Below are 14,747 nucleotides of genomic sequence, written 5' to 3' on the forward strand. Positions count from 1 at the left end.
GTAAAAGTAGGGTATTTCCAAATTAAATATAGTGGCGCAGTGAAGATGTGAATGTATAATTAATTACTTGTGAGTTTTTCATGGTAGGAGCCTGTTACGTTGAGTCAAATTATATAAACCCATTAAGCATACACGCAAGGTGCCATGTTCCACTCTTTGGCTCACTTTGCATAGTATATACACGTATTAGTATCTAAATTGTAGATAATCTATTAGAATATGATTTATTTGAGATATATTTACTACTTTATTAAACACACTCACGCCTTTTATCGTAAAAGCGACAGGCAGAGGCAGAATTAGTTCACCCACTTTTCGCTATTTAAATTCCGTCCCATGATATAGTGATGGGACGAGCCTGTCGCCTGTTGATACTGAGAAGACAACCCAATATCCCTTTACCCGACCCAGGGATCAAACTCGCGATCATAGAATGGCAGCAATATTTGAATAGTTTGTGTGTAGTTTAGTGATATTTCAAAGAGGGCTCACGTCAGGCAGGCGGCCGATTATAAAAACTAAGTGAAATCCTTTTCTCAACATGCTTGATACGGCTGTGTTGGGTTGACTTCGTACTGGAGAGTGGAGTGGGATAAGAGAAAGTGGAAGAATAATACATACTTAGTTCTATGTCTTCATATCTTGCCATAGTAAATATGAACGGAATGTAATGATGTTTTGGGATCAAACAGGAATATTATTGCAAAGCTAATACTATTGTGGTTTGTTTGATGTTTTTGTGAACCTATTTTCATATCATTGGTGGAATTGTTTCTATTCAGAGAGGCTGTAATGGATTGAAATGTTTTTTGTATTCTATCTAGACTGCTTTATTCTGTTATTATATAATAAGAAAGACTTACACCAACAACACATTAAATATTAAGATATTAAGGTGTGCTACAATTTGCTTTCCCTTATTTAGGATTTTGTACCAAATAAAATCTTCCCCATGTCCTTCATTCGGGCAGTATTATTAAAGTTTAAACAGAAAATATTAAGGATACAGCACAGAATTTTGGTACGTTTTTACGTAATTGTAGTCGCTACAAAGATGCATATATAAAAAACAAGGTTATCTCTTCTAAATGAAATACTTATCGTTCGAACATAATTGGTTTGTTAGCCATATTTAATATTGTTCTGAAATTCAAATTTTAATCGAACTTTTTCCTTTTGTTGGCTAGATATCAAGAAAATTTGGATGAAGTATTTTAAAAAATAAAAGTAATTTTTATTTACGTTATAAAAATATACACAGTTAACATTTCAGATTTTTTAAATAAAAATTACATTCTACTGGTGTTGACATAGAGCTACGGAACACCAAAGTAGGCACAGCACATACTCTTTACCAGTTTTATTTAGGTTACTACTTATTACTCAATTTTAATCTAGTATTTATTTACCCTTGTAGGCTTATCTTAAGAGAATAGTATGTTTTATTATTTCAAACATAATGTCTGCATTGCAGAGAGGGGACGAAATATATGTACAATTAATACAATATTATTTTTAAAAGTAGCTAACAAAATATTATGTTAACTTAAAAACGCTTTGCTAATTCAATGTAGCCTGAAATCTACCGTTCGTTTGAGTTTTGATTCAACTTATTTCGGCGAGTTTGTGTTCAGGCGTATAAGAAACGCGATCAACAGTCTTCAAACACGGCAATAAATTCGATAAAGCAAAATGAAAATTGAAAATTACCGTGTAAAATTTGGTTCACTTATATCGATAAGATTCTAGTTACTTGTATGGATTCTTTCAACTGAACGCTGTTCGTAATGTGGTACCTAGTGGTTATATTTGTTGGTACGTTGCGTGCCTACGCACGGTTCAATTTATTGTGTTAATACGTATCTTATGTTCACTCATATATTGATTTTCGATTATTGCCTGTTTTATATAATAACTGCTCTACAGTTATTTTATTAGTAATGTATACGTGTTTTGTATGACCAAGTTTATGTTATTTTCTTATTTTCCACTAATAATATCCAATAACGTTGATAAAATAGGTATTAATATATTTTAAATTTATTCACAGGTAATATATTAACACTAATATGTGAAATCGAAAGCCGACCATTACGCGACATGGATGATATCACTATTTTAAATATTTTCGATGAAAAGCTACAGGGAAATAAACATCATCATAGTCAGAAACTCCAGGCAAGCCTAGAAAGCAAATTAAGTGGCGATACAGTAGACAATGAAGACAAAAGCCATTACGGATCACTGAAGAGTAGAGAAATCGTAGAACTTATTGAACAAGCTACTTTTAACAAAGATGTCAGCGATGTATCATTCGATTCTAAAGTAATAGAGAAGAAGCCAAAACACATTCTTTATAAGCTGCATGGTATTAAAAATGTGGATGACCACAAAAAAAAGTTGGAATCTCGAGCTAACGTTCCATTGGACGAAAGGACGATTAGGAAAATATTATCGTACTTTGAAAGTCAAGTCAATCCTAAAAAGAAAGTGAAAAAACACACAGCAAAAAAACGGAGACAAGTTTCGAATCTTGTAAAGTCTGCGATAAAAGATGCAAAATACGGCAGACATAAGAGTATTGATGATTATTCTAAAATTTATGTTATATTAAATCCTCTGGCTATCCAGGAAAGCAGCAATAAAGATAGTCTCAGTGATATGTAAGTATAATTATAAGTAATAGATATTAATATATAATTATGACATTAATTTACATAGTTCAAGGGCCTGTTGTACAACTTTTGAGGGAATTCTATTCGTTAAGTCAATTTTTTTCATCCTCAAAAGGATTTTTTTTCTTTATTTCTATACAAAATAATGTAACATAAAAACGTAAGCGTGTATATTTCAGAATATCAAAATTATCATCACTATCATCTGCATCGTTTCCAAAAGAACGTGCCGAGGTAAGGAAGGATCGGCGATACAAAGGGTTTCCAGTAAAGGAAGGCATGTTTTCGAGGCGAGCTAGGCGAGATTCAAAAGAAAGTAAGTTACTAACAACAATGTGGATCGCGGTTAAGGATTGAATACACAATTTATACAGCCCACAATAATTTATTATACTAAAATTTGACTAAAAGTTGAGAAAACATTGTGGAGTGTGACAATATTTTCATTTTGCAACACGACGTTGGTGTTGATATTTTGTGTAAAGGAAATAAAGCTTAACATTTAGGCTCTTAAGAACAATATAGACATTTTAGGTTTGATGATTTTAACGATTATATCTCATTAACATTTTGCTCCACTTGGTAAATGTGCTAAATATTTGATTATTAGGGATGTGTAAGGAACTATTGTCGGGTACAGAATTAATGGTTGCCTAAGTGTTTCTTTAATTGTTCTTGTAGTTTTGATTTATAGTTCGCCCGTTTAGGATCCATATTCCACACTAATAAAAAATATTGTTTGTGCTTATTGTTCAGAAGATTACTTACATAAGGTAAATCTAATCTTGCAAGTTATATTACTCATGGTGCTGTAGGATTTGTTTTAAGTTCATTTATTCGGTAGTTAGTTTGGCAAGATTCAATATATTACATCAAATTGTGATAACAAATGTAAAATGATACAGAATTATAAAAATGTTTCAAGTAGTAAGTATTGTTTGTAAGTAAGTACTTGAACCTACTCAGTGAATAAATAAATTTGTTTTTATAATGTAGGTTGTTATGCTCAAGTTGTGGACTGTGGAGTGCGACGCAGTAGTAACTGGAGGCAGGCCAGTATCGCCCTCGTGCCGAGTGCACCGAGCAGACCACTTGGCGTTGACCCAAACAAATTGCACCCACTTACATAGCTCAAACACTCCGCTGATTAATGTATAATTGTTTTGTATTTTTGCACATAAATTATCATATATTTTTAAATTGCAATTTACAGGATCATGGTCTTCATTATTATTAAATGCAATAAGTTCAGAAGCTGTAGATACTTTTGTGCTAATATTGCTCCCTCTTATTATGAATAAGTTAGCTATTGCTCGCTGTTCCGGTCGCGTGAGGTTTTTTTTTCAGTTTTAATATCCTGCTTTGTTTTCCTAAATAAAATGGAATATATATTTAAAGCTAGACCTCTAGCAACATATGGGTGAAAACTGCATTCAATTCCATGCGGTAGTTTTTGCGTGATGTGCGTACAAATAAACAATTTTAAAAATTCAAAAAACGATGGTTTGTTTCTATTGCTCTAAAAAGACCTCTTATATTCGTTTTTCTTCAATGTGTATAATATACATACATCGACCTGTTACAATTTTATTATATTATGTATTATTACATCCTATGTCATATACTTAACTAATATTATACGTCTACATAATAATATTTGTTTTTTTATCATAATAATAATAATATCAGCCCTGTATTATATATTTGCCCACTGCTGAGCACGGGCCTCCTCTACTACTGAGAGGGATTAGGCCTTAGTCCAACACGCTGGCCTAGTGCGCAGTGGTAAACTTCACACACCTTCGGAATTCCCATAGAGAACTTCTCAGATGTGCAGGTTTCCTCACGATGTTTTCCTTCACCGTTAAAGCGAACGATAAATTCACAAAGAATACACACATGATTTTAGAAAAGTCAGAAGTGTGTGCCCTTGGTATTTGAACCTGCGGACATTCAACTTGGCAATCCGTTCCACCCAACCGGGCTATCACCGCTGCTAATTTTATCATAACGATTATTTAATGTTAACCTAAATTATTATATTATTTTTAAATACCTAGTTACGATAAATAAGCAAGAAAGCCCTACGAAACGCAGGTGTTTAATATAATGACGCTATTGTCGTTATTTACAGAATACGATCCGAGAGATTCCATGGAGGACTACAAACAGAAACGGGCGCGAAATGATCATGGCGGCGGACGCACAGCTATACCTTACATAAGGCACAGAGGCGATATATATGAAAGAGATAATTAAATATTTGGGGATAATATATCCTATTTGTACTTAAATATTGTCTTCTTTTCCTGTTTTGATTGAGTGATAAAGTTGGCGAAAATTTTATAGGCGACCTTAGATTGAATTGGGTCTTAGACTTTCGTTATGTCGTTTTATTGTCTTTTGTATAATGAATAACATTATACATATTAATTTGAGGTCAGCTCTAAGGAGTGTATGGAATTTATAAATTATAATATAAATTGAGATATTTTTAATGTTTGCAATTCGTATTTTATCCTATTTATCCTAAACTGATTATATTAAATAAAATCACAAGAAAATGAAAATACTGTCTACAACTTGGAAAGGAAAATGCTTTCATACTAACGGTATTTGTATTTTTTCGGGACACAAAATTGGAACTATCCCGTCTGCGCCAGTTTCGCTGTACGTGACATTGCAAATTAGCGACAAGATAGGTCAGTCATGCTCGTCGAAATATATGTATTCAGTACACTTAACCTAACTATTGTTCACATTTTGAGTGGTAGGTCGTCGAAAATAAAAGTTTTCCAACTAGTAACAACTAAACAGGAAACAGGCTCTAGTAACAGTTGAAAAAAGTTCCAAGAAAATAAAGACAGTTCCACATAGGACGGTTGCTGCAGATAAAGTATAAAACTTTCACACAATAGTCCTACACGCGAATCAAATTGTAAAAGTTAGTTTTCGATTCGGCCGACACGATCGTCAGTTTGGCTGAACTCTCACGTTTGGTCTAACATTGTATACTCCAATATCTTCAGTTGATTATTTCCTTTCATCCTAAATAAGGCCGGCTCATTCATTCATGAAAAGAGAAGTGCTATTTCCAGCCGTATTGCGGCAATGCCCACGATGCCCCGAGTAAATGGATATATTTTATAAATTATCATATTATGACGTACGTTCATTTTTCGCATGAAGAGGGAATGATTTAATCAAGTTGGATTGTGTATCTATGTTTCACGAGCACGTGTACACGATTTGTGGTGAGTGTGCTTTTGAAATGTATACGTTTTTAGAATTAATGATCCAAACATATTGGAATGTACTTTGGTAGATAGATATAGGGACGCAATGTATGCAATATATGTCTTTAATATACGTACATAAGTGTAAATTCAAGTAGGTATGGCGTAATGACACAATAATTATGCATGAGTTATTGCCGATTAACGTATATTCACAGTAATATCCTTATGATACCCTCCCTTTGTAGTATTAATTCCTAATATAGACGTTTTCATTGCGATGTTTGCTGCAGCATGTGCAAAGTTAATATTTTCTCTGCGGGAACTTACCATCTGGGAAACAATAGAATGCTATCAAGTGTATCGATTGTGGAAAATAATATTATTCTCAGGATATAATCGCAGTTAAAGGGAAATAAAAAATGGGCATGTTATTGAAACTGCTATTTATTTTAAATATGTTTTACTAATGCATAAATTATTTTCTATTATATTTATTACGAGTATATCACAGTCATCACTTTAGTAAGTGGATTAATATAGTGTATGACAAAAGTCTGTCATCTAATTACCAACGAAATTGACTAGTACATTATTTATTTAATTAATATAAACAAAAAGTTTTGAGTTAATATGTGCACTAATAAATTATACACAGTATGATTGTGTCTAAAACACGTGAGTACTATAAAAGATTGTATTTTTGCAAATCTAATTATTACTTAGGAGGTATAGTTAGCCACACAAGCAGCTGAACTAATTCAAATCTTCTTATCTTCTTGTAAATTCAATTTATAACATTTTTGTGAATAGAAAAAACAACGGAAAGACACAAAAGTGTATGTACGATTTAAAGTTTTGAATCCGTTCACATACTTATGTGGTTGACTGTACATACAAATTAAACGTTTTATACACGACCCGTGTTTAAATAAAGTACTTAATGCCTTAATCTACTCAACAATTACTCGATAATTACAGATATACTTGAGTGCGCAAACAAGCGATAACTTAACAATTTATAAATATACAAGGTACAAGTACTTGAGAAACATAAAAACCTTCAACATGGAGTTGAATTTCAAACGTCATTTGTAATGATTAAAGAAGCTTAGTTTGTACCACTGGAAATGATATTTCGAGTCAACCGTAAATATAAACCAGTTTCCTACACTAATAATGTTACGATTATTGCAACATTACCTTTACATATTTATATACTTATTATGTTATTATGTTGAGTAATTCCTAAGTAATATTTTAGGGTGTTACAATAATTGACTAGATTAATATTATTTTAAAGAAATCACAATCTAATTTCTACTAGGCCATGAGATTAAAATAAATGCGGTGAATTATAAATAAGGCCCGTTGTTAGGGTTTGATCAGAAAATGTATTCTTTATGTATGAATTGTCATCAAACAGATGGCCGTATTTATAATATCTTAAAAAGTTAATATAATTTATAATAAACTTACATTACACCAACAGTCAGCTATAAAAGTACCTGAACAAATTCAAAATTTCAAATTGCCTATACACGTAAGTTTATTTTAATATTTTTTTAAATTAGGTGCAGTAAATTAAGTCGTGTTTATTTAATTTTTGTGAAGAAAAATACAATTTTATTAAGAAACCAGAAGTATAAAGGCGATTTGAGGTTTTGAATTTGTTCAGTTACTAATGTAAGTGATTGTACATGCATCCATAAAAAATAGTAATATAATTCTAGATTAACCACGGCATCAGTTTGAAGTTTATTAGTATTCCTTTTCTATTTCTCTGGGGCAACTAATAAGATAAGTGTGTTATTACTCCGCTGCCTGTGACATGTTGTTTTGAAAGTAGAGTACTGACGCAATGCTACGTCTCACCACGTCTTGCGTCTTTAATGTCTGATTATACCTCGTCAAGCTGCGTTAAAGAACACAATATCAATATCAAGGATAGGGGCTAGCACTGTTTCTTGCATTATAATAAGAAATACTTTAAATGGAAGACGATAACGAACAAAATTATATATTTTATAACTCTTAAAGTAAGTAAAATGTTTCATATTATACAGTGTACAAAATTCTATGCTTTGAACGATTTTAGGTTACTATATTTATAACCGTAATACTTTTAGGAAACTTACTACAGATAAAATAAGTGTTATTAATTTTAGGTGTGGCGTAATGTGCAATGTTTGTGGATGGAATAAAAATATGTACATTATTATAATATACATTCCCGTTACAAAACATGAAAGAGAATGCCTTACGTGACGGATTATAAGGGTTGCAGAAAGATTGCTTCAAATGAAATGTTGGCCGCGAGAACAAACTACAAAGTTACTGAGCTTTGAGAAAACACTCCAATGTTTTTTCTCGAATAACGTATTCTGCAAAAAATATGTTTATAGTAACTACAATATTACAATCTACTTAAACGCAATTGATCCCGCTCCAGGCAATTTATAATGATACATTTGCATGATTTAATGCATATATACTTACTACTCATGATATTTATACTTAGGTACATAATTGAACTACTTAAGTAATTGTCACGTGCACAGTAGTTGCTCGACCGACTCCATCGTTCAATTCTCTAGTTACATTTAACAATTTAATGGACCCATTCATTTGTTCTGTACATTTAACGTAACACGTCATTCACTATAGGAATTGATTGTTTATTTTCACCGCTGAACACTTCAAAGTTCTTTGCGCCTTGCTGGACACGTTCACGCTTAGCTTATCGTTGATGTCATTGGCGTTTGTTCCAAGCTAAGCCGCCTCGTGGGCGAGACCCGTCACCCTCAGAGGTAGTTAGGCCGTGATACGCAACACAGTACACCCATGCCTTTGTACAGAGATCCTCTTCGTTTGTCCCGCCACAGTCCGTTAACGTCGTCACCTTTCAGTGCGACATTACTCTCTGAAACAATATACGTATACCGATAATATGTCTCGGGCAATTTTTACTTACACGTTAGGAATTATTTTTCTCTGATATGACATTTGTTAATATTTCCGTCAGTTCTGTTATTTGCACTGGGTTAATGTATTATTTAACAGAAGAGATTAATAGCTGAATCTGAACTCGATTACGTATACTATCGCAGAATTTAGGACGAAGATATCATTTCTTAAATATTATGTCATACTGCGGTAGAATTCTGAATAAAAGAGCATTTTTGCCACGTTCGGTCGCGGAGTGTTCTTAATGTCAACGAAAGACGTAAAAGTTGCACGTAACTCACAATTGTTTTATGTGAGCGAGTGCTTCTGCTTCCGAACGAATTGAAGCCGTAAAATATGTCGATATCATACCTAAGTGATTAAGACTTTCATGTTGCGGTAAGTATTCTTGAATGTCGTTAACTATTCTTGTGATTTCCTGCGTGTCCTTGGCGATGCTGCAGAGCTCCTCTTGGTTAAAGTCGGGCGTGATCTGTTTGCACAGCAGTATTTGACTGATGACGTTGCCGAAATTGGACGGACCGGCGCGATTTTCTGTTAATTAAGACGTGTTTTAGAAAAGGTTTTATATACGCAGTGATTGAACGAGAAAGTGTATTAAACCTGCAATGTTTTTGTACCATATACTATCTTTATCAACATATAAAAAGAGGTTAAAATTGAATTGTGTGCTTGTGTCGTAAGAACGTTGCGGTAAATGTGCATTACTTTCTAATATGTATAATAAAAAGTATTTTATGTTATATGAATGTGCTTTACCGTAATATGAAGTCATATCCATGGGCACGAGCTGGACGAGTCGATGACACTTCGCGAGCTCTCGCAGTAGGAGTTGGGACATGAAGTACAGCAGCACCAACTGCGACTGCTCTGTGCACCCTTCGCTTGAGGACCTGGATTGAGTAGCTTCTTTACTAATCATAAACAAATTCTACTGGTGGAAATAAATTTAATATACTTAGGGAATAAAAGCACTTAAAATAATCCCTACTATATTCGCACAAATTAAAATATTTTTTTCATGAACATATTATTATATGTTGTTTTTCCTTGTATTAATAATAACATTTTTTTATTGTTAGTTTAATGATTTTGTAAACAAATTTTATATCATTTATTATTTTTTTCCCATGGAGTAACTATCTCTGTAGTCTGTTGTCTAGACGGTACAAGATGTGCCAGACGTACAATGCAGCCCCGAGCAAATGACAAAACTTATACAATTTGTGGCTAGATCTGTCAATTTAACCTAAAACCTGTCGTCAATTTAATATGTTTGTTTACTAAATATGAAACTAAAACTCTTCAAGACCAAGAAGATTGTCACCCTAAAATACAATACTTAAAGAAACAAGCATACTTTAAAGCACAAAATATCTAACAAAACAGGAAAAATGGAAAACAAAATAAAGATTGGTATCGCCGTGGCAGTGTTTTGCTTCCATAAAATAGACGGGCCTCGTGAAAGCCAATAGCTATTCCCGTCGTAATTAGTTCTCTTTCGATTTTGATTTCGCAGAACGTCTGGTACGCAAACTGAATCCTTTTGATATGCAAATAATCATGTAGATGATGCCTACTCACATTTACATCAACTGTTTTGACAAAATGTTACACAATTTAACTTGTTATCTCGGTATGGATACAATTTTACATATATTTAGAGTTTAGTAAAATATACAGTTAGTATTTCTTTATTTATATTGTAAGACCGAATGCCTGCAATTCCACAGAATTTATGAATAATAACTCAATAAATATTGAAGATAAAGTAAAAATATAACGAAGAAAAAAGTAATTACTTAACCTATACATTATTTAATAATAATTACTATGGAATTCATAAAGAGTAATAGCATACATTTATTGTTTCAATTTCTTCCTTTAAATGATTCATTGAGAATCATTAATTATTTTCTAATGGGATTATAATTTTTTTCCTCGTTCAATATGTTATAAGTATTGCCGTGTAACTTTAGTAATCTTTATTAGGATCTACGTTGCAACTCAGTGTGCATTTCTACGTTTTAATTTTTAAACATGCAATGCTCTTGGTTACCGCGATTTATTTCATTTAATTATAAATGTATGATTTTGTATTCACAGGTCAGCCATTTATTTACTTGTGGGTGACCATTTATCTAACCCCAGACGCGTTGGAGTTATGTTTAGAGCGCACCTTTTATTCGCTATTAATATGTTGAAATGATTCATATACATTACCGATTTAAATAGTTAATATCCTTGAGTAACCGAACCTGGAGTATATTGTGTTTGGAATAGATTTGCGAAAGAAATTTAAATAATTGAATAATGTAGGTACTTCTTTATTGTTTTTTTGATGTAATCATAATTCTTATACCAACAGAAAGGTAACATTTTACTTTTCTATAATAAAAATGGCGTGTCTCCATCAACACCTCTGCAGCGTCACTTACGTATTTTCAAGCAAGACATTATCAATGAAATTTTGTGAACTGTTTTCATTTTACTTATATTATTTATAGTTTCTATATTTGAATATTATATGAAATATAATAGAAAAGCAAAGCTCTGAACACGATGTGTATGTTCGTTACGGTATATATTTTTAGTCGTTAAGGATATTTGTTCAGTCCGATGCGGTATTAATATTTTATTTTTAAAGGAACTCCTAAAATATACATGTTTAAAAATTTCTTACGTGGTTCTTACTTTTTACTGTTAGGCAGGACGAGCTGGCTGGTCTGTTTGGTGGCTTCCACACAGGCTCGTCGAAGTCGCCTGACCCGCTCCCGAAGCTCTGGACAGTCGTGTGGCTGGCCGAAGTGGATCAGAAGGTCTCGGAACAGAGCCAGTTGGACATTTATCTCTGTTATCAGCTGTACCAAATGAAAATATATGTTATAAACTGACATCTTATTTTGAAAACGTGTTGAACACGCAGGTTATATATAACAATGTTTCATAATAAAAGTCGTATAAAAATTCCAATAAAAATGTGTTTTGTGGAGTGAATGCTGGTGTTAATTTTTCAATTCGAAATACAAAACTGGGAGGCATTGTGAAATTGCTACTGGCAGCGGACGTTGGGCTTCAATCCAAACAGCTGTCAGTAGGCCATATAATATCTCAACGAGCGGCCAACGCAACGCCTATTGTTAGTTAGCCCAAGATGTAAGGTTTAATAACCGCGAGCGAGACGCCTTCGAACACTATTAGCTATGAAGTTTACTTTCATGACATTTACTTCAGTGTTTACTGTTTTTATTTAATTTGGACTTTTCCTTATTTATTTTCTGGAGTCGTTTCAATAAACGGATAACTGAGCCCGATGTCTGTTAGAGACAAAAGTAAATAGAGAGAGACTCAATCAGTCGTTTCACACACCACTAGATGTAGGTATCGTAATCAATTACATGTGTTGCGATGAAGAAATCGAGGAGAAAAACTCTAACGTCGCACATTAACAGCCTGTTTGTAGTAAATGTTTTTTGGTTAAATTATGATTTCTTATGTTTACGTGAATGTTAGACATTAAACTAATTTTCGGATTCTATCGCGGTTTTTGGAATTTATTTTCTCCCGACATTTCGAAGATTTTGAAGACTTTGAAGACTGTCCCCCCTGTGACCATGAAGGCTGCAAAGTCTTCGAAACGTAGAGAGAAAAATAAAATACAAAAAACCGCGATAGAATCCGAAAATTAGTTTAATTTCAATGGTTTAAATTAATTCATATAGTACCTAATACAAAGATTAATAAATAAACATTTCCCGCGTTTTAAAAGATTCAAGGACGTTAATAGATTAAGGTTCGTAAACTTTAACCCGTTTAATTGAAATTTATGATGCAATAAATTGTGTACATTTTATAAAATACAAAGTTAGTAGGCTATTTGTGAATGATTAAGGTCGATTTTCAAAAATATATAATCTAAACAAAATTATCCGTTAAAGTAATTATAACTAGACCGACTATACGTGTAACAGTAAAAATATTTCATGTATATAACTGATTTATTTTCAATATGTTAGTTGTATTTTATCTAATGAATAACATTATCCAACTATTGAAAACAGCCATTAGATAAATTTAAGCTAAATATAAAGTACGTTGTGAAATCGATCTGTGTTTAATTTTTCCGCAAGAGCTATCGGGTTTGTATGTGACATGAAAGCCGACGGAAACACATGTCCATCGTTTATAACGCGACATAACTAGACAAAGACTTTCGGAGTACGCAGTATACGCACTGCCATGGAAGCAGCCGAAAATATCATTTATCACCACCGAGTGTTAGGTTCGTAGTTCTTACAACGAAACGGCTAGTAGCCTTTTTTTAAATAACATACATTAGATTCTTTGCTATTTATTATGTAGATATTTAAATGTATGTATATTAGCGTTATGGGAATAAACCCCACATATTAAAATTTACCAATGATAATTGGTATTTCAATATAACTGGAGCATATAATAATGTATGTACTTATATATTTGTCGCAGTAAAAATACGTTTTGTTTTAATGTAGGTAATCGACTTCCAAAGTAATAGTACTTAGACAATTTTTTAAGTAATTATGCTTACATTGTATACGACTAAACTCAATAAATATAAAGAAGTAATTATTATTGGTATGCAGGTAGTAGAAAATTGAATAAAAATTTTGAATCTTATAAACTGATTTCGAGGTCAAAAGTGGTAGTAATTAGTAAAATGAAACTCTGATTATAAATTCACCTCAGTCAAGATTCGGCTAAGGAGTTCCTTCTGAGAAAACTAAACCAACAAATTGTAACTTCTGAATGTACGAAAAGGATTTTAGGCATAAACATTATTTTTTGGCATAATGTGTACATAGTTTCAATCTGATCTAACTTGAGAATTTATTTGACATAATTTTGAATTGATAAACTTGTTTATACACATCATATTTTATTCACGCAATTGCCTAAATAGCGGGAGGAAAAAAACTACTATTTATTTATTTTCATAAAATAATTTGAGGCTGTATGGTAGAGAATACTCTCGCCATTGTGAAAATTACTTAAAGAGAATATTGACAAATAAACACTCTCATAGTACTTTATTTACGTATTTTAGCCATATAAAAATTAAAACAAACAATTATGTAATATTCCGACAATCGGTATGGTCTAACCTCGAAAGTGATTTTGTTATAAGTGTAGCCAAAAATGATACTAATTCATGCTATTTTTACCCTGGAATCCGGTTGCAAGATATTTTTTTTTGTACCTATCTTGTTTATCTCTGCATCACCTTAAGGTTGACTGGGAAGAACGCCTTCGGCATTAATTCCGCCTATTGTACATTAATTGTATATGAAATGCAAATACTAAACAACTCAGAGCTGAATATTATACTTGTTATGAGCGCTGTGGGCGGTTTAGAAAGTATTTTAGCGTTGTTGGGCTATATTTTTTCAAGCTCGTGAGAATGCGTAGGGTTGTTGAACTATTCGAAAGTGGGCAATCGTGTTAGAAAACCCACACAAAGTTTTCTTTGATCTGTGAATCAAACTTAGGATGTTCCGGCAAAAGAACACTGCCACTATTGTAAGGGGAATAAATCAAGGAGGCGATCAAGTGATGAATGAATACTCTAGGCATTTCATTTTAATTTTATCATCATTCAACTGCCTTTACCTTAAAGAGCCACGGTAATGCAATGTATGTAGACGCTTCATCAACATCAAACGCCACTATGTTGACTAAACGTACCTATTCAAGAAATAAGATCACCTATTAAAGCGCAGTTGCCCGTTAAATAGATTTACACGAAGCGAGGTCGGTTACGAGAGCTAGTAATATCCGGCTTTTCGTAGAGTGAAATATTACATTACTATCGCTTCTTTAAGATGGCACT

At 32.7% G+C, this 14,747-nt stretch overlaps 2 protein-coding genes across 2 annotated transcripts; one reads left to right on the forward strand and one right to left on the reverse strand.

Moving 5' to 3' along the window:
• The first annotated feature begins 1,611 nt into the window (after positions 1–1,611).
• LOC115444977 lies at positions 1,612–4,972 on the forward strand. Its single transcript, XM_030171004.2, has 4 exons — positions 1,612–1,815; positions 2,051–2,663; positions 2,855–2,991; positions 4,810–4,972. Exons 1-4 carry the CDS (start codon positions 1,788–1,790, stop codon positions 4,932–4,934), a joined length of 903 nt encoding a protein of 300 aa, XP_030026864.2. The 5' UTR covers positions 1,612–1,787; the 3' UTR covers positions 4,935–4,972.
• Positions 4,973–7,956: 2,984 nt separating this feature from the next.
• Positions 7,957–12,117, reverse strand: LOC119190634. Its single transcript, XM_037442957.1, has 4 exons — positions 11,573–12,117; positions 9,638–9,771; positions 9,230–9,412; positions 7,957–8,834 (listed from the first exon to the last, which is right to left on the reverse strand). The coding sequence occupies exons 1-4, from the start codon at positions 11,773–11,775 to the stop codon at positions 8,716–8,718; spliced, it is 639 nt and encodes a 212-aa protein (XP_037298854.1). The 5' UTR covers positions 11,776–12,117; the 3' UTR covers positions 7,957–8,715.
• Between the last annotated feature and the right edge of the window lie 2,630 nt (positions 12,118–14,747).

Source organism: Manduca sexta, chromosome 25 (assembly GCF_014839805.1).
Source record: "Manduca sexta isolate Smith_Timp_Sample1 chromosome 25, JHU_Msex_v1.0, whole genome shotgun sequence".
NCBI lineage: Eukaryota > Metazoa > Arthropoda > Insecta > Lepidoptera > Sphingidae > Manduca > Manduca sexta.

Coding starts and splice junctions, on each gene's coding strand:
- LOC119190634 (XM_037442957.1), bottom strand. CDS start 11,775: ATGTCAGTTTATAACATATATTTTCATTTGGTACAGCTGATAACAGAG. Junction 9,413..9,637: donor GGATATGACTTCATATTACG/GTAAAGCACATT, acceptor CTTAATTAACAG/AAAATCGCGCCGGTCCGTCC. Junction 8,835..9,229: donor TGAAAGTCTTAATCACTTAG/GTATGATATCGA, acceptor ATATTGTTTCAG/AGAGTAATGTCGCACTGAAA.
- LOC115444977 (XM_030171004.2), top strand. CDS start 1,788: ATGTGGTACCTAGTGGTTATATTTGTTG. Junction 1,816..2,050: donor CCTAGTGGTTATATTTGTTG/GTACGTTGCGTG, acceptor ATTTATTCACAG/GTAATATATTAACACTAATA. Junction 2,992..4,809: donor TAGGCGAGATTCAAAAGAAA/GTAAGTTACTAA, acceptor CGTTATTTACAG/AATACGATCCGAGAGATTCC.